Below are 20,492 nucleotides of genomic sequence, written 5' to 3'. Positions count from 1 at the left end.
CTTACCCTCTGTGCACTGTCCACAGGGAGTTACTTGCTGGGCACCACCGCCATTTATAAAATGCCTGGTATTTTTTTCAATATAAGGAATTCTCTGATTGAATAAAGTAGAGGGGAGGGGTGGTGAAGTTACAGGCCAGGCTCACATATGTGCGTGCCGCGGTTGCCAGCATGGGGTCCAGTGCATCCCTATTCACCAGTTCAGGTCTGAATCAGGTCCAAATTTTTGCCTGAACTCGCACATGAACCAGACCCAAAGACACACAGGACCCTTTTGGAATGCGGACCGTGCCTGCCCCGGACATGTGTTAAACGGCTCTATTGAGAGCCGGGCACACTCGCATGTGGATGCAGGGAAACCTGCATTGAATTCGCACATATAGTATGTGAACCCGGGCTCAATCTTCAGTTCATCCTCTGCCTCATCCTCCTCGTAGTCATTGTACGGCCATGCAGCTGCATGCATATACAGTGGTGTGAAAAAGTGTTTGCCCCCTTCCTCATTTCCTGTTCCTTTGCATGTTTGTCACACTTAAGTGTTTCGGAACATCAAACCAATTTAAACAATAGTCAAGGACAACACAAGTAAACACAAAATGCAATTTGTAAATGAAGGTGTTTATTATTAAAGGTGAAAAAAAATCCAAACCATCATGGCCCTGTGTGAAAAAGTGATTGCCCCCCTTGTTAAAACATACTATAACTGTGGTTGTCCACACCTGAGTTCAATTTCTCTAGCCACACCCAGGCCTGATTATTGCCACACCTGTTCACAATCAAGGCATCACTTAAATAGGAGCTGCTTGACACAGTAAGGTCCACCAGAAGATCCTTAAAAGCTACACATCATGCCGAGACCCAAAGAAATTCAGGAACAATTGAGAAAGAAAGTAATTGAGATCTATCAGTCTGGAAAGGGTTATAAAGCCATTTCCAAAGCTTTGGGAATCCAGCGAACCACAGTGAGAGCCATTATCCACAAATGGCGAAGACATGGAACAGTGGTGAACCTTCCCAGGAGTGGCCGGCCGCCCAAAATTACCCCAAGAGCGCAGCGACGACTCATCCAAGAGGTCACAAAAGACCCCACAACAACGTCCAAGGAACTGCAGGCCTCACTTGCCTCAGTTAAGGTCAGCGTTCATGCCTCCACCATCAGGAAAAGACTGGGCAAAAATGGCCTGAATGGCAGAGTTCCAAGGAGAAAACCACTGCTGAGCAAAAAGAACATCAAAGCTCGTCTCAATTTCTCCACAACACATCTTGATGATCCCCAAGACTTTTGGGACAACATTCTGTGGACAGATGAGACAAAAGTGGAACTCTTTGGAAGGTGTGTGTCCAAGTATATCTGGCGTAGAAGGAACACTGCATTTCATAAAAAGAACATTATACCAACAGTAAAATATGGTGGTGGTAGTGTGATGGTCTGGGGCTGTTTTGCTGCTTCAGGACCTGGAAGACTTGCCGTGATAAAAGGAACTATGAATTCTGCTGTCTACCATGAGATCCTGAAGGAGAATGTCCGACCATCTGTTCGTGTACTCAAGCTGAAACGAACTTGGGTTCTGCAGCAGGACAATGATCCTAAACACACCAGCAAGTCCACCACCGAATGGCTGAAGAAAAACAAAATGAAGACTTTGGAGTGGCCTAGCCAAAGTCCTGACCTGAATCCTATTGAGATGTTGTGGTATGACCTTAAAAAGGCCGTTCATGCTCGAAAACCCTCTAATGTAACTGAATTAGGACAATTCTGCAAAGATGAGTGGGCCAAAATTCCTCCAGGACGCTGTAAAAGCCTCATTGCACGTTATCGCAAACGCTTGGTTGCAGTTGTTGCTGCTAAGGGTGGCCCAACCAGTTATTAGGTTTAGGGGGCAATCACTTTTTCACACAGGGCCATGATGGTTTTGATTTTTTTTCACCTTTAATAATAAACACCTTCATTTACAAATTGCATTTTGTGTTTACTTGTGTTGTCCTTGACTATTGTTTAAATTGGTTTGATGTTCCGAAACACTTAAGTGTGACAAACATGCAAAGGAACAGGAAATGAGGAAGGGGGCAAACACTTTTTCACACCACTGTAATCTGAGAAAATCGCAGTCATTATTGTAGGAGCACCAACTTCTGCAGTGATTTTGGGTTCCACAGCGGTCCCCCATATATGGGATATGCATACGTATACATTGTTCCAAGCTGGACCTATGTATGCAATGCAATCATTCTACGAGTTTAGCATTAAAGTATATCTAAAGCCAAAACTTTTTTTAGTAGCAAATGGTAAGAACCTCTTTTTTTGCCATCTTTGGTCCATTTGATAAATTTGCCCTTACCATCCATCCCATAGGCACAACATTAAATGAAAGGAAATCTCCCTAAAGTGAGGCAAATCCTCTCTTAGACAGATTTCACTGCAAAAGGTGTCCCATACGGAAGCATTCCTATCACCTCCTGTTTCAGTGAGAGCACATCATTTTGTATTTTCCCAGATAGCAAGGATAACTTGACACCAATTTGTGGCAGTGTTGAATTGTAAGTCTTTTAACTTGCTGCACATTTTCACTGGCAAAATGTACACTTGCAAAGCACTTGAAGCACAAGTTCTAGTTGGCACTTTTCCAATTTGTAGCAAATGTGTGTGGCAAGTCTCTAACAAGAGCAAAGTTGCAATAGTGAGTCTACAGCAAGAGCTCTGAAAGTCTACAGCACAGGGATATGCAATTAGCGGATCTCCAGATGTTGCAAAAAGTCCCATCAAACCTCTGCCTCTGGGTGTCATGCTTGTGACTGTCAGAGTCTTGCTATGCCTCATGGAAGCTGTAGTTCTGCAACAGCTGGAGGTCCACTAATTGCATATCCCTGGTCTACAGCATGAAAATTCAGCCACAGTAACCCCTGTGGTGGGATGAATATTGCACAACATAACTGAACCAGATCTTGCAGTAGACTTGCAGAATGTTTGCAAATAAAGTTGATCTGGAGTCATACAATGTGGACTTCCTGCAATTGTGCAACCAACTTGTGAAGCCTGGCAAGTCTAGAAGTAGCTTAGCAGGTCATTTTCAAACTTGCAGCATAATTGCTTGCTATCTGGGTTCCTTGCTTTCAGTCCCTGTGTCATTGATTACAGGAACAAATAGAAAGACATAGAGCAGTGGTTCTCAACGCTGGTCCTCAGGACCAATTAACAGGCCAGAATTTAAGTATTGCCTTGGGGAGATGCAGACTAGAATACTGCAGTCACTGAGCAGCAAATTATATCACCTGTGATGCATTTCAGTTATCTTGAAAACCTGGCCTGTTAGTGGGTCCCCGAGGACAGTGGTTGAGAACCACTGACATAGAGCATTTGAAACTAAATTTTCTAACTTTTTCTCACTCTACCCAAATCCCCAAAAAATAATTTTAGTTTTAGATTTTTTTTAGTTTTTGATCTTGTCACAAAGTAATAAATGGGCCCAGTTTGTGTTGTCTAGCAGTACTCCAGAATGTTGCAGCTTAAAATTTTACACTGGTGTTAAAAATTGATTCTAATGCCACGTACACCCAATCGAAATTTCCGACAACAAAACCGTTGATTATTTTCCGAAGGATATTGGCTCAAACTTGTCTTGCATACACACGTCACACAACTGTTGTCTGAAATTCCGAACGTAAGAACACAGTGACGTACAAGACTTAAGATGAGCCAAGAAAAAGGAAGTTCAATAGCCAGTGAGGCTCTTCTGCTTGATTCCGAGCATGCGTGAGCTTTTGTGCGACGGACTTGTGTACACATGATTGCACTTTCCCATAACACGTGAAGTTGTCAGAAAATTTGAGAACCTGCTTTCAAACATTTGCATGCAGAAATTCTGACAGCAAATGTTAGATGGAGCATACACATGTTCGGACTTTCGGACAACAAGCTCACATTGAACATTTCCCGTCGGAAATTCCGATCGTGTGTACACAGCATTAGACTTAGGCACTTTCCCATAACACGTGAAGTTGTCAGAAGTTGTCAGAAAATTTGAGAACCTGCTTTCAAACATTTGCATGCAGAAATTCTGACAGCAAATGTTAGATGAAGCATACACATGTTCGGACTTTCGGACAACAAGCTCACATTGAACATTTCCCGTCGGAAATTCCGATCGTGTGTACACAGCATTAGACTTAGCCCCCGTACACACGGTCGGACATTCCGATCACCAAATCCATCGGATAATTTCCGATGGATTTTGTCCGAAACTGGTGTTGCCTACACACGGTCGGACAAAGTTGTCAGAAAATCCAATCGTTCGGAACGTGATGACGTTCGTTCATTTCGACGAGACTACGTTGCGGCTAGTAGCCAATAGCTTTCATCTCATAATTTATTCTGAGCATGCGTGGCACTTTGTCCGATCGGAATTCTCTACAAACGATTGGAAAAAGTCGGATTTTGTTGTTGGAAAATTTGAGATCTGCTCTCAAATTTTTTCAGTCGGAATTTCCGAAGGAAAAAGTCCGATAGATCCCACACATGATCGGATTCCGACAATATAATCCTAGCGGACCTTTTCCGTCGGAATTTCCAACCGTGTGTACAGGGCATTAGTCTTGTACGGTGTAAGCAAACTGAGCAGGCCAGTCCATTTTTCACTGTTGTACTGGTCCATGGCAGAAATGGCAGGATCTGAGTTTAATGTCAAGGCTTGCTGTCTACTGACCAGTCTACATACCTACCATCATCTCTGTTCAAGTGTCACCTGTGAGAAATATTAATATGGTGAGCAGCGTTGTGTTGGAGTGCCTCATAGCCTTGCCTTTGCTGTTTTTGAATTAAGAGGTGTCCTTTGAAGCAGTTTAGGTGTCTTTTAAGTAAAACTGTAGTCAAGCTATGGACATTAAAATATTTAAATACCCTTACCAAGCAGTACATGATCTTTAAAACAAGCCCTCTCTGACCACCTGAGTTGAACTCTCTCTGCTCACACTCCTGGCAGTGATTTAGCAGCCACCCAGCCTTCTAATCCCTAATGTTAAAACAGAGCATAACCTCTGGGACAGGGGAGCAGGGTGAGCTGAATTGAATGTATCTAGCCTCACTTTAATGATTCTTGCTGCTAAGCTTCCCTAGAAGCTATTCTAAGAATCTCAGACTAGGAAGAGGCTTCAGGGCTGATCAAAGACACTCCGGTGGAATATACCAACTAGCCATCCTGGGAATGCTTTGGAACCTTCTGGAATCCCCCAGGAAGAACTGCATATATAGTCAGGAAAAGGTATACCTCAACCTGTTCAGCGTGACCCTTGCCATGATAAGTGGCCTACAATACAACAAAAGTTAAAACAGTATTAAACCCTAAACCAAAAATGTAATATCCAGCTTACCAATTATTAGATGTAGTGGCTGCACTAGGTTTCTTTTTTTGTTGGTGATTTGGCCAGTAACACACCTATTCAGCCTACACTCTGAATGAAGGGGCACCTTTGGACAGCAGCATTGTCAATCTGGGTGAAGGGAAGTGTAAGATGCACTAGCAGATTGAAATACACTAACAAATTAAATCCAAACTCCAACTCACGCTTTATAAGCAGTTACAGCAAAAACATTTTTTCCTTTTGGGATAAATGTTTTATATAAATAAATGTTGATCATTGTAAACATCCCTTTTTGTGGTAAATGGTTTGTCTCATCCCTCTAACTACCACATCTGCAAGAGAGCTTGTTCTGTTAAAAAGCAACAGACTTACTGACAGGATCACCAGGCCAAAAATAAAAGAAATAAAGCCTAAAAAAGGAAACTATAGTAGCCATCACATCTAAAAATTGGTAAACTGAAATATGATAAATGTTTGCTTTTGGGTTTAATGCCTCTTTAATGTTATATGCAATAGAAGGAGGTATTTTGTTGTGCAAGTCGCCAAAATTGAAAAGCAGGATGATTTCCAGGGACAACATTTTAATGAGGCAAAACCTGCAACAGAAGTAAGGGAGCATTTGGCAGAGGTCAAAGTAAAACATCCAGTTTTCATAAAATATGTAATTGGAGATGTGGTCATTTGGGATAAAAATGTTGCATAGTGTATTTTGTTTGCCATCTAGCAAATGTTTAATACATTATTTTGTTTAATAGATGTCTCCGTCAGACCTTGAAATAAGTAAGATGCAGCTGCTGATGCCTCACCGGCTGTCAGTGGAATACCCAGACCAGCCATTTCAAAGGCCACGGGCAGTCAGCGCCGTCAGTGTCCTAACTAACGCCATGGAAGGTAAACATCCTTGTAGTTATATTTTCTTGATAGCATGACACTGATTTGTTTTGTATTCATGTTTTTGCTGTTTGTAATACTATTAGGTTATTCTAAGTCCTTGTACACACGAACGGAGATTCCGATAACCAAATCCGTCAGATTTTGTCCGTCGGATTTTGTCCGAAACTGTTGTATACACAGTCGGACGAAGTTGTCGGAAAATCCGATCGTTCAGAACGTGATGACATTATTTCGTTACTACGGGACTGTGTTCAGGCTAGTAGCCAATAGCTTTGATGTAGGAATTTGATCGGAATTCTCTACACATGATCGGAGTATGTCCGATCGGAGCATTTTGTCGGAAAATATTTCCGGCAAGTTGGAAAATTTGGTCCGACGGATATTCCGACGGAAAAGTCCGATGCATACCACACACAGTCGGAATATCCGACAAAACGCTCCAATCGGACACATTCCGTCGGAATCTCTGATCGTGTGTACAAGGGCTAAAACAAATGTTATGCTTGATGAATGAAAGGAGAGAAGTATAAAGAAGAAGTATAGAGAAGAATAAAATCAACTAGGGAATTCAGCATAAACAGTAATATGGTGGCGTACCATTGGATTGAAGATTGACCGGGCCAAGCTACAGTTTCTATCGTCACCTCTGTCTGAGTTCCTGGCACAATAGTGGAGTGCTTACTTGGGACTCCCTGTTCATGCATAAAATAATGATCTACTTAGCTGGAATCATGTTCGGGTAGAAAAATGTAAGCAATAGCTGATAACAGCATAGTAGAAACCTCCAATTCCTTTTTGTCACTCTAGCTGTAGGGATAGAAGCAACAGGATGGCAGTTCTTTAGGAACTGAGAGTGTTGTAACTTTCAATTGCCTTTATTGTTGTATTTTTTTTTTTTTTTTTTTTCATACTCAAAAAAATAACTCTTAAAAGGATCATGCAGATTGAAAATTTGTCATGCATATGCATCTATTTTTTTACCTAGATGAACTGGGAACTTTGTGTTTACCAATTTTTGCATCACTACCCCACTAGATTCTCAGAGTAGAATCCTTCCCTGAAGTGTCTATAGGCCAGTGATGGCGAACCTTGGCACCCCAGATGTTTGGGAACTACATTTCCCATGATTCTCAACTACACTGCAGAGTGCATGAGCATCATGGGAAATGTAGTTCCAAAACATCTGGGGTGCCAAGGTTCGCCATCACTGCTATAGGCCATGCCTTCATCAAATTTGTCTATATTTGTTCTCTAGTACCTCCATGCTTATCCTGTTCATAATGTATATTGTATAACACAATGTCAAATCCTTGTTTTTTGGGTATTTCTAATGCAGATGTTGCCTAATGATAGTTGCATGTAACCCATTATTGGCCCATCTATTATGTCTCGTATGTCTAGGTGATGCATGTTGATGTTACTTTTGTATGTTTTTCCATTTTCTATTGTAATTAACATACTTTAATAAAAATGTATTGACAAAAAAAAAAAGTAGAGGTGACATATTCCAATAGAAACACGTGTTCCAATGACAGCTGTTTATGAAGAGTTTTTTTGTCTTTGAGAGGTTTATTCTCACTTCCAAGGAAGTAAAGGCAAACTTGCCTAAGGGGACACAGACAAAAAGATAAATAAATAAAAAATTACTATGGTTTTAGCCATTCCATATCCCCCAAAAAAGGTTTAGTTTTTACATACATTTTAAAGCGGAAGTAAACCCATCCATTTAACAGTTTCAGGCGGGGTCCACACTAGCTGCAGCCATGGCTCACAGCAGTGTCCCTGTTCTCCCTTTCAATTTGAATTTGGACCTGACATGGAGCCAAAGATGCACAGGACCCTTTTCCAGTGCGGATCCTGGCTGCCCCAGAGGTGTGTAAACCGTCTCTATTGCAAGATGTTTACAGTCTCCTGTCATGCAAATTGGATGCAGAGAAACCAGCATTCCAATTCGCATAAGTGTGAACCCAGCCTCAAAAAACATTTCCGCCAGACATCATACACCCCCTCTCTGTGAAAAAGGTCCAGTGGGGACAGATGTCTTCATTTTGTGGTGGAGTTGGAACCCAAGTGTGGGTCTACAGTCATGTTGAAGTCCCCACATATCAGCAGCTGGCCATACCTGACAGAGGATACAAGTTTGAAGATTTTTCGTAAGAACCTCAGCTGATGGGGGCATAGATGGAAGCAATGGTATATGATTTGGCGTTAAGATTAAGGGTAATGTATCTACCATCATCATCCAGGAGTGAGCTCTTGAAGTTGAAGGTCACGGATTTGCTAAAAGCCAGAAGGACTCACTTCTTCTGTGAGGTCCAGGAAGACTCGTGCATTGTCCCTGTGTGTGCATTTAGGAGTTGCTTCTTTCTGGAAGTGCATTTCTTGCGCACAAAGCACATCTGCCTTTGATGCTTCTTTCCAAAGGGAGAACTTTTTGGCAGGCCTTGGTTGATGCCTTTGGTATTGAGAGAGAGAGACATTTCAGTGGCATTTTTAAGCTATAGCATTTGCTTGGTGATGAATCCAATTTGGCTCAGGGAGAAGCTTGCTGGAGGGATAGGGATGCATATGGGGAGATGGTGTAGAGTTGGAGAGCCAGGAAACTCTGGAGAGTTGGAGAGCCAGGATGGTGTTTGTTTCCTGGAGAGCCAGGAACAAACATTGTCCAAGGACCTTGTAATGGAATAAACAACCAGAACAGTCTAAAAAGGGGGTCTAATGAGTGGGCCGTACACAGGAACATATAACACTGCGTTAGCATTAGTGAGGAAACAACTGAAAGAAATCAGAACAGGCCTTCTTGTGGCCGGGGAAATGTGTTATGGCATAAATGAGAAGGAATCAGGTACCTCCAAAGGGTTTTTGTTTGCGGGTCTCTTGTGGGAGACTACTGTACCTGCCAAAAAAAGGTTGTATGGTGTCAGGGCAGTTGCGATGGAGCTCATTGTGTGGCATGTCTGGAAGGATGCCCATTGCCTCAGGGCTTGCATGCCTTCCTCCAGGGTAGTAAGACGAACACTCATTCCATTGTGAGTGACTGACAGGGTGGCCCTTTATGGCTTGTTTGTTGGCTTTCTTGCTGGAATCCAGGCTGGTGTAGCCACCATTTTGTTGTAGCCTGTGGCTCTGTGATGTAAAGAAGCTGGCTATTTTGTGTGGCAGTGGCTTTTTTTTTGTGGTGTGTCATCCCAGAGGGTTAGTAGGAGCTTTGATTGAGGGTGGATGGCGGCTATGCGGGTGGAAGAGCCTGATGATCCGTGATTTCCCCAGCAGAACGGAGCTCTAGAGAGATGCGGCCATCTTCAAGCGCGATCGCCACCCCCCCTGTTTTTTTTTCAATACATTTTAATTGAAGATTTTAAAGAGGAACTGCAGTCTGCTCACATACTTTGTAATAAAAACATCTCCAACCACTTTGCATATTATTTTATATATACTGTGATTTTGTACTTGCCAAATATGCTGCAGAAATCTCCCTCCACTAAGTCTGGCTGCTGCCATGTTAACTGTGGGCAGCTGAAGCTGCTGCCGGTTCACTTCCTGGATTTACACAAAACACAAAGCTACACCTCCAGCTCTGCAGCTCTGATTGGCCCTCTTATGACTCATCCTCCCTCTCTTAATGGCAAACTCTCATGAGAGTGAGAGAGAGACAGCCGTGCTTGATCTCATAAGCCTAGGCTAATGGCCAGACAAGAAACAGGAAGTAGGCTGTATAAGGCAGTGTTTCTCAACTCCAGTCCTCAAGGCGCACCAACAGGTCATGTTTTCAGGATTTCCCTCAGATAGAACGACTGTGGTAATTACTAAGGCAGTGAAACTGATTAAATCCCCTGTGTAAAATAATGGGAAGCCTGAAAACATGACCTGTTGGGGCCCCTTGAGGACTGGAGTTGAGAAACACTGATATAAGGTATTTACTGGCAGAAACAAATATGTTTTACTATTCAAAGTTAAAACAACAAGGGCAGAAATGGAACGATGGAAAAATTACTGAAGGTCCGCTTCAAGCTTACACTGAGAAAATGCAGTACAAGACAATACCAATAGAATCCAAATCATCTTGATGGGAATAGTTACAGAGCTGCTCTCCTTGAAAACAGAAGCAACTGCACAAGGGTAGCTTTTTTAATTCCCCTAATGTTCTGCTATAAGCCCCCTTAGTTTAATGATTTACAGCCAGATTTATAAAAGCTCCTGACATGTGGGATGGGCATGGCTGCTTCTTCAACCATGTACTGTACAGCTTCTCTTTTTTAAACTTTCAGGGCAGGCTTAAATATTGTGGTTGTGACACAATTCCTAATACTTACACTTTCATACATCTGGCTTTTTCTATTTGAAAGAAAGAAAAGAGGCTACAGTGTGTGTATTAGAAGCAGGCAAGCAAAGGGAATTTCAGAATACTGAATAGGGTAGACCAGTGCACTACAGCAATAGAAAAATGACAAATTTGTCATAAAAAATACTCGAATAAAATCAAAAATGAAGCTTTGGACTGTATACTACATATGCATCTTAAGACTTTTTATGATAAATGTGTCACTCTTTTTGTACAGATCCTTTAAAGCAACATTTAAATTACTTTTTTATTATGCAAATAAAGAACATTGCTACCTACCGAGGGGACAGGAATATAATACTGAGCTGTATATAGTTATACATAATTTTTTTACTAGGATACACAAAACTACACAAATGAAACAAAAGAAAAGTTAAAAGTTAAGCAATGCTAAATAGTGATATCCTCTTTTGTTTGTTTTGCCTTTACATTCACGGTTCATGTGCGGTAATGTTGTCCTTCAGTTTTGTGTACTAGGAATACTATACCAATTGTAATTACATCCTGCTTACATTTCTTCAACATTAGTTAAATGGAAAAAAATAAAAAATACTAAGGCTTCCAAGGACAAATGTTAATTTTTTTTTGGGAAAATGGTTGTTTACAATGTGACTATATAATACTTTTAAACATCCAAATAATCACAATTAGCTATTAAATTGAATAATAGCAGCATTTCAAAAGCATTCTGCACTGGAGTGTTGTCTTTTTCTGATTGTCATGTGAAAAGCAAATTCCTTTTTATTTTGTATCCCCAATTATGTGCAAATGCTTTTCACATGATTGGATAATTGAAGTAAATATTCACACAGTTTTTTGACTTAACTCTTTTAGTGAGTCAGCCTAAAGCCAGGTACACACTATTGGTTTTTCTTCATGCAACCCAGTTGGTTGCATGGAAAAAAAAAACTGTTGGCTCTGGTCGGAGACACTGTACTAACTATACGAGGTTAGTACAGCAATCTCCCCCCACTGAGTTGTATTCTGACAGGGGGAGATGCCCCCCCCCCCCCCACCAGAACACTCAGATCAGCGCTCTCAGCCACTGGCTGAGAGAGCTGATCAGGAGTCGGTGACTGCTGGTTTTCTATCATGCATGTCTGACAGACCGACATACACAGGGGCAGAATGTCAGCCAGTATTTTTTGGCCCAGCAAATGTCTCCCGACATTCTGCCTGTGTGTATGGGGTTATGTCATGATCTCATTGTACTCACTGTGCTTCTGTGCAACATTTCTAAGCATGGAGACACTTCTATTGATTTCTGCTCACAGTACAGCCTATACAACATGCTAATTTTTTACCTTTAAAAAGGGTTTATGCTTTTAAATATCTTAACTTTTACATATTGGGAAGTTAGAGTGTTTCAGTGGATATTTCTAGTCTAAAGGGCTTCACCTTTTTTAGGCTGGTGATAAAGTTCTGCTATCAGAGAATGCCAAACTGTTATGCCGCGTACATACGACCGGACTTTCCGGCAGACTAATTCAGACTGAATCAGTCCATCGGACAATCCGATCGTGTGTGTCCTAATCTGCTCGCTTTTCATTTTAAAAATGTGACAGACCTGGAAAGAGAACATGTTGCAAATCTGTCCGAAAGACTCAATTCCTATCCGGAAAACCATTCGTCCGTATACTGGTCCGACTGACCAATTACGACGCAAGGGCAGCTATTGGCTACTGGCTATTGAACTAACTTTTATTAGTCCCGTCGTACGTCATCAGGAACTTTCGAATGGACTTAGTCCGTTCGTGTGTGCGCAAGTCCGCTCGTTCGGAAGGTCCGTCGGAACTCTGCCGAAAGTCCGTCGGGAAGACCGTCGGACCTAGTCTGCAGGAAAGTCCGGTCGTGTGTACGCGGCATCAGAAGAACCCAGTTCCTTCAGAGCTTCTGACCCGCTGGTCATGAGACGTATAATGGCAGCGATTTCTTCTGCATCCAAATATCTGGCTGTCTTATATATCTCAAGACTGCGAGGCAGTGGCAAGGAAGCAATCTGTCTTCATTCACTCTACTCTGGGAATTTAGGAAATAAGTCAACTTTATAATGCAATAGCAACTGTATACTGTACTGTACACCCTCACTTTTTTGTAAATATTTTGTACCTGCTCCCCATTTACACCTGAGACCTTGTAACACTAATAAGTCGCATGACACTGGAGAGGGAAAGTGGCTAATTGGGCCCAATTTGGACATTTTCACTTAGGGATGTACTCACTTTTCTTACCAGCGGTTTAAATAATAATTCCTGTGTGTTGAGTTATTTTGAGGGGACAGAAAATTTACACTGTTATACAAGCTGTACACTCACTACTTTACATTGTAGCAAAGTGTCATTTCTTCAGTGTTGCTACATGAAAAGATATAATAAATTATTTATAAAAATGTGAGGGGTGTACTCACTTTTGTGAGATATTGTAGATGTTTAAGGAGGTGGTCTAACATGGTGGCTTCAATCAAGCTGTGGATCATAACTGGGCTTCTTCCAAACTTTTGTTATGGTTTGTTTGGAGGATGTTATGACAGAGGGGAGCTTGAGCTCTATAAAAGTCTGGAGGACACTGGTTCAACAGAGCTACCACAGAATTTGGGGACAGCGGAGGAACCCGTGATCCTCATTCTTTGTAGTCTACAAATAAAATATTCAGAGCTTATAAAGTACTAGTGTGGATCATGAACCCACCCTATGTAAAATACACTATATTATCAAAAGTATTGGGACACCTGCCTTTACACCCACATAAACTTTAATGGCATCCCAGTTTTAGTCCATAGGGTTTTATATTGAGTTGGCCCATCCTTTGCAGCTATAACAACTTCAACTCTCCTGGGAAGGCTGTCCACAAGGTTTAGGAGTGTGTCTATGGGAATGTTTGACCATTCTTCCAGAAGTGCATTTGTGAGGTCAGGCACTGGTTTTGGAGAGAAGGCCTGGCTCGTAGTCTCCACTCTAATTCATCCCAAAGGTGTTCTATTGGGTTGAGGTCAGGACTCTGTGCAGGCCAGTCAAGTTCCTCCACCCCAAGCTCGCTCATCCATGTCTTTATGGACCTTGCTTTGTGCACTGGTGCACAGTCATGTTGGAACAGGAAGGGCCATCCCCATTAAGATAAAAAACCTTTTGTGTGTAGCAGCCCCCTCAGCACCCCCTAATTATCTACCCAAGCCCCTTCTCTCTCCAGCAATGTAAATGATCCCCTCAGCCATCCAGAGTGCCCCTGATTGGCTGAGACAGAGCAACGGCATCATTGGCTCCCGAGGCTGTCAATCAAAGTCAGTCAGCCAATCAGGGGAGAGGGGGCGGGGCCAGGTCGGGCTCCGTGTCTGAATGGATACACAGAGCTCTTACTTTGGCTTGGGTGCCCTCTGTAGAAAGATGCTGGCTGAGGGCACTCAAAGTAGGGAGGGGCTGGGAGCAGCGAAGAGGGATCCAAGAAGAAGAGGATGTGGGCTGCTTTGTGCAAAACCAACTGCACAGGAGGTAAGTATAACATGTTTGTTATTTTAAAAAAACACACTTCCTCTCAATATTACAAACTTTAAAAAGTGCTTTACATACACTTCAATATGTTAATGTTGTTTTAATCATAAATCTACAGCCCTCATTTATCATTTATTAAAACGCAAATATAAAAAGAAATGCACTTACAAACATGAAAGAACATCGGGCATATCATCAAAAAGGGCAAGCGTCGGCCGATCGCGAACTCCAATCGATATCCCTTGAGCCATCCTACCCCAGACGACGTGAATTTCTCACGAAACGCGTTGGGTGGCGTGACACGCTTTCTTGCCTCATGTGAACTGGTACCAGAAGGGATATCTATTGGAGTTCGCGATCGGCCGACGCTTGCCCTTTTTGATGATATGCCCGATGTTCTTTCATGTTTGTAAGTGCATTTCTTTTTATATTTGCGTTTTAATAAATGATTTTACACTATCTGGAGTATTCTTTCCTCCCTATGGTGGACCTCCTCTGATTCTCCAATGGTATATATCTGAGCCCTGCTTCAAACAACTTTTTCCCCTGCTGGATGGTTTATGACTGGCGTATCCCCTAATCTGGCTTACGATAATTGTTCCACTTGGATGGCTCAAGTTTGACCTATCTTCAGACCTGATCTGTGATAAAGTGCTCCTTACTGGGGCATCTGGTAAGGGGCCACTGTTATTCATTTGGTGGAGGTGCACTTGGTTTTACTTCACGCTGATTGAAAGATTCAGGATTGAACAGATCCCTTTAACACGGGGTGTCTCTTCAGTTGGACTTTTATGGACTTTATATTGTCACATTTATGTTGATTCATTATCTCATAATTTTGTCAGTTCTGTTGGTGTTTACTCTACACTTTTGTCTTTTCTGAATTTCTGGCACACGTTGACCCAGAATTGTATATTCCTTGTTTTGGGTTCATAACCTATGAGGGGTAATTTATATGTTGATTTCACTAGTTATAAGCAATGTTTTATGATTCTTTTTAGTCATAACATTTGTTTGTTAGAATTATAGACCACAAGGAACACTCTCCTCTAAGGTGGAGTGGCCTATATCCTAATAGAAATATTAGGGATTGCGCAGTTCTCTTCTTTTTCTTTGTTTTCAAACAAGGACTATTGAGTCTGTGTGATGAATTAGAAAAAGAAATACAAAGATTTCTGTAAAATACAAGCTATTAGGAGGACATTTATTTTTGATGGAGCTTCCCCTCTGTTTTTCAAAGCCCTTTTTTTATTTCCTGGATTAGAGATTGTTCAGAATTACCGTTCATTGTCAATTTACAAAGTCCTGCTTGGTAAAGAAAAATAGGCATGCAAATATTAAATATTCAATTTCAAATGACGGATTTCTGCGAGGAGATCATCCTTCTTGGTGGTGAAGCGATTCTACACCAATCTGCCATAGTGGCTGGTGATGGTGTTTTATTAGTTACATTATTACATCAAGGGATCATGGGAAAACATATCATGGTAGCTAGTAGACATGTGCGGTTCATTTAGTTCCAAATTAAAATTTGTACGTATTTTTGGAAATTCGGATGTATCCAAATTTCCAAATTTCTGAATTACAATAGTACCCAATTTAAATGAATCTGAAATAACGAACAAAAATTTCGGACGAAATTAAAATAGTTTTCAAATCATTTTCGAATACTTTTCGAATTCGAATAGTTTTCGAATTCGAAAAGTTTTTGAATTTGAAAGTTTTCCAATTTCCAAAGTGAATAAAATAGAATAGAAAATAAAGGAATAGAATAGAAAAAAATATAGAATAGAAAAGAATATAACAGAAAATAAAAGAATAGAATATAATAGAGTAAAACAGAACAAAATCGAATAGACAATAAAAGAACAGAATAGATTAGAATATAATAGAAATGAATAGAATATAATAACATAGATATAACCATCTTCTGAAATTCGAATTTCAAATTGAATACATTTGAATTTGATTACATAGGAAAATAATAGAATAGAAAAGAATAATAGAATAGACTATACTAGAATAGAAAAGAATAGAATAAAAAAAATAGAATAGAAAGAATAGAGAGTCCTGACCTCAACCCCATAGAACACCTTTGGGATGAATTATAGCAGAGACTGCAAGAAAGGCTTTCTCGTCCTACATCAGTGCCTGACCTCACAAATGCGCTTCTGAAAGAATGGTCAAACATTCCCATAGACACACTCCTAAACCTTGTGGACAGCCTTCCCAGAAGAGTTGAAGCTGTTATAGCTGCAAAGGGTGGGCCAACTCAATATTGAACCCTACGGACTAAGACTGGGATGCGTAGTTCATGTGTGTGTAAAGGCAGGAGTCCCAATACTTTTGGTAATATAGTGTGTGTATATATATATATATATATTCTTGCCACATACTTGCTATTTACGTTTTTTTCTAAAACATATTTTTTTTAAATTCTTGATAAGTGACCTTAGCAAACAAAGCATGCCGGTAATCTTAGTTCTCCGGCAACATGTATATTGTCACTCCAGTACAATAAAAGAAATGGTGCCAAGTTTGAGTTTGAACGTTGAGAATTAAATTACTGTTATGCTCTCCACCTAAAAGGCACTATTTGTAGCCCTGCCAACAAGTGACATTGATTTTAGGCAAGTTTTATTGATGTGCAGTCAGACTTACTAATTTGTAGTATAAACAGTCTGACAGACAACAAGGCTATCATATTGCCCCGATAACTCCACAGTTAATGTACATTTGATTCCTCTTACTTGACCCTAGATGATATTTTAAATAAAGTATGTTAAAATTGATGTCTAAAAGTTTCACCTGCCTTAGGATGGGCTTTTCTCCCGAAGGTCAATGTACAAAAAAAAAAATCTAACAAATCTTGTGTTATTTTTTATTTTTATTTCAGAACTAGAAGAATCTCGTCAGAAATGTCCTCCATGCTGGACTCACTTTGCTCAAAGGTTCTTGATATGGGAGTGCTGTGATTCATGGTTATATATCAAAAATGGGGTGAAATTTGTAGTCATGGACCCTTTTACTGACCTGGCTATCACTATTTGCATCGTATTAAACACTTTATTCATGGCCTTGGAACATTATAAAATGACAGAAGAATTTGAAAAAATGCTGACAACTGGCAATTATGTAAGTAATGTACAATAGTAAAAAATGTTTGACTTTGCGAAAAAACAAAAGAAAGATGGATATCATCTGTTCCATCAGGGCTTGCATATAGTTGATTTAATAAAAAAGTGGAGAATCTTCATTAAATAAATTATGTGAATATCACTTCAATTATTGAATCTTGTGAAAAGCAAATCCCTTTTTTATTTTATCTGCAGAGGAATTTGCTTTTTCAAACAATTAGATAATTTAGGTGAACATTTAACATTTAGACAGTTTAAGTTTATTAAGATTCCCAGCTCCTGCAATAAATCAGCCTCTATAAGTTTGAGTAACTAAAAGAGTAGTGAATGTTCACTTGACTACTGAATAAAGTGAAGCTGCTCATATTTTTAACATTACGTAATTACATAGTAGGTGAGGTTGAAAAAAGACACAAGTCCATCAAGTCCAACATTTAAGCCTCATGCACACTGGACATTTTTGGATGTTTTTACAGCAGCTGTTTTTGCTTCAGATCAGGGGGGCACTGACCATTCAGCCACTCGGGCACTGCCTGAGGGCCCCAGGCCACTAGGGGGCCCCATCAGGGTTGCCAGCCTCAGTAAAACCAGGGACAGTATGTAAAAGTATGTGTTTTTGTCTCTGAAATGTCCCTTACCGTTTATACTGTGTGATTTTATACTGTGTGTGTGTGTATACTGTGTGGCCCCATAATCTGATTGCCTGGGGGCCCCATAATCTCCTATTGCCCGGGGGCCCCATGAGTTGTCAGTCCGCCCCTGCTTCAGATGTTTTTTTTCTACAGTCAATGAACTCTCCACCATGTTATCCTATATGTCCATGCACACATAGGTTGTTCATAAACTGTTTTCGGCTGGGGCGTTTTTCGGCAGGAAAAAACCCCCAAAAACTAGTGGGTTTTGAGAGGGTTTGTTTTAGCTGTTTACAGCTGTAAAAACGCTCTAACATCAAAAAATGCCCAAAAGCGCAGATGAACGCTCAAAAATGCGTTTTTTTAAATTTTTGATCCATTGGAAAAAAAACGTAAAAAAACGCTAACGCTGAAAAATGGTAAAAACGTTATTCTAATGTCCAGCGTGCATGAGGCCAAAATGATAAGTGAGGCTAAGTAATTTTTTCTCAAAGTACACCTCATCATGCTGTACTGTTTTTTTAATGTATATTTATGAAACCTTGGAAATCATTTATGAAAGTGTCTTTAATGCTGTGTACAGACGATCGGAATTTCCGACGGGAAATGTTCGATGTGAGCGTGTTGTCGGAAATTCCGACCGTGTGTATGCTCCATCGGACATTTGCTGTTGGAATTTCCGACAACAACTATTTGAGAGCAGGTTCTCAAATTTTCTGACAAAAAATGTTGTTGGAAATTCTGAGCGTGTGTACACAATTCCGATGCACAAAAGTCCACACATGCTCAGAATCAAGTAGAAGAGCTGCACTGGCTATAGAACTTAATTTTTCTCGGCTCATCATATGTGTTGTACGACAGTGCATTCTTGCCAATCGGAATTTCCCACAACATTTGTTGCGACCGTGTGTATGCAAGACAAGTTTGAGCCAACATCCGTCTGAACAAAATCCACGGTTTGGTTGTCGGAAATTCCGATCGTCTGTACGCGGCATAAGAAAATCTCTCACAGAAACTGACCCAGTTCTCCCTTCCATGTGCATATGTTTTAAAACAAACCTTTTGTAATTTCAATTCTGTTCTGAAATAGAGTGAGATGTAGTTTGGTAGTTACTAATGAGAGACATTTTCATGTACGTAAAGTGCTGATTTAGGGAAAGTCTGGGTTACCTAAGGCAAGCGCATTTTGCAGTAACCCTTTGCAGCCAATTAGCGATCAAGTTTTCCTGATCTGAATCTAAGACCGAGGCTGTGGCCACATTAGCACTAAAGCGCCACTCCTTTTAGCGGCGATTTACCGCTGTTTAGGCAGTGCCTTTCAGCCTCTACTGGGGTGCTTTTAACCCTAAAGAAGGGGTTAAAAACGCCTGTTTTGAGGCTCTTCTGAAGTGCTGCCTATTAATTTCAATAGGCAGGGAGGTTTGGGAGCGCTCCCAAACCGCACCAAAGATGCTGCTTTTTGCAGGACTTTTCCTGACGTCCCGCAAGCGCACCGCCCCAGTGTGAAAAAACACATTCAAATGAATGGGAGGGGGTTTTCAAGCGCTTTAGTGTGAAAGGGGTCTAAGAAATGTGAAATCAGATTGGCTGCTATGGCTTAATGTCCTTTTTGAACTATAATTGATCTTTGCCCAAAATGCCAGCCAAGAAAAGATTTCCAGAGAGAGAATAATCAAATGACACAATAAAAGAATGTCAGTATTAATACCCATGCATCAAATGTAATAGTTGCATATTAAAGAGAAAATAAAATAAACTATACAATACAAGTAAAATGAATCTAAAGTTAGGTTAACAAAGCCATTCCATTTTTACGGAGGAGATAGGCAGGCAGGCAGTTGATGTAAGTGATCTCCTATGGGCTTACATAATAGAAAATAAATACAGATAATCAAACTTTCACCAGGATCAGATACATGTCCAGGCAAAGTGATTTTCATTTATTCATAGGTGTATACAGAAACCTGAAATGACTGTGTGCAGGCATATTCTTGTACACAATACGAACGCAGTGCCAGGGAAGTTAGGATACGAGCCCCCCGGAGGCCCTGTGTTCCCAGAGGTTCTTGCTTGTTTACAGTAATAGTAAACTGCATTTAAAACATGGGCGATCGAAGGGCAGACTTGTTATTGACAATGCATTATCTAAATGAAGGAGAATAAAAAGCTTAGAAGAACACACCACTTAACTTGTTCCAGGCAACATTTCAAAAGTTCACATAGTGAGGAGTAGCTCTTAGGCAACAGAATGGCTCCGGCATCTATATTTAGACCTTGGAAGCATCTCTACTGTCCCAGAGGAGCTGCCATATCTGTGATGTTGCCTGGAATTACATCATATCCTGGCAAATGAACAGTCAGGCTAATATACACAAGAAAAGCAAACCAATATTTGAACCCATTTGTGCCCTTATTTTAATACGTCAATACTATATTCACCTAGACTCCTATGCAATGGTTTTAGGGTTAGAGGTTAAATACAGCAGTCAAAAAAGTTTTCAAAGTATTGTAAAATACGACGAATGACATGCTGCTTTTAGTTTCTAGACCATATCGGGCCTGCACAGGTGGTTAAGCATTTAATTTCTTGTTTGATTCTATCTTTCATCCATATTCTAAATATAATTGAGCTCTAGGAGATAGAAAAG

At 40.6% G+C, this 20,492-nt stretch overlaps 1 protein-coding gene across 14 annotated transcripts in view; it reads left to right on the top strand.

Moving 5' to 3' along the window:
- Positions 1-20,492, top strand: part of LOC143996244 (sodium channel protein type 5 subunit alpha-like) — a 553,882-nt gene that overhangs the window by 336,799 nt on the left and 196,591 nt on the right. For all 14 annotated transcript variants that reach the window (XM_077491204.1, XM_077491202.1, XM_077491195.1 and 11 more), the window contains exons 13-14: positions 6,110-6,245; positions 16,972-17,210. In XM_077491204.1, coding sequence (XP_077347330.1) covers positions 6,110-6,245; positions 16,972-17,210 — 375 coding nt within the window. The remainder of the gene's footprint in view (positions 1-6,109; positions 6,246-16,971; positions 17,211-20,492) is intronic.

This window comes from Lithobates pipiens, unplaced genomic scaffold (genome assembly GCF_037356315.1).
Source record: "Lithobates pipiens isolate NorthernLeopardFrog02 unplaced genomic scaffold, aLitPip1_a1.2 Scaffold_19, whole genome shotgun sequence".
NCBI lineage: Eukaryota > Metazoa > Chordata > Amphibia > Anura > Ranidae > Lithobates > Lithobates pipiens.
The sequence above is the reverse complement of the archived record's forward strand: the minus strand, read 5'-3'. Positions and strand labels throughout refer to the sequence as shown.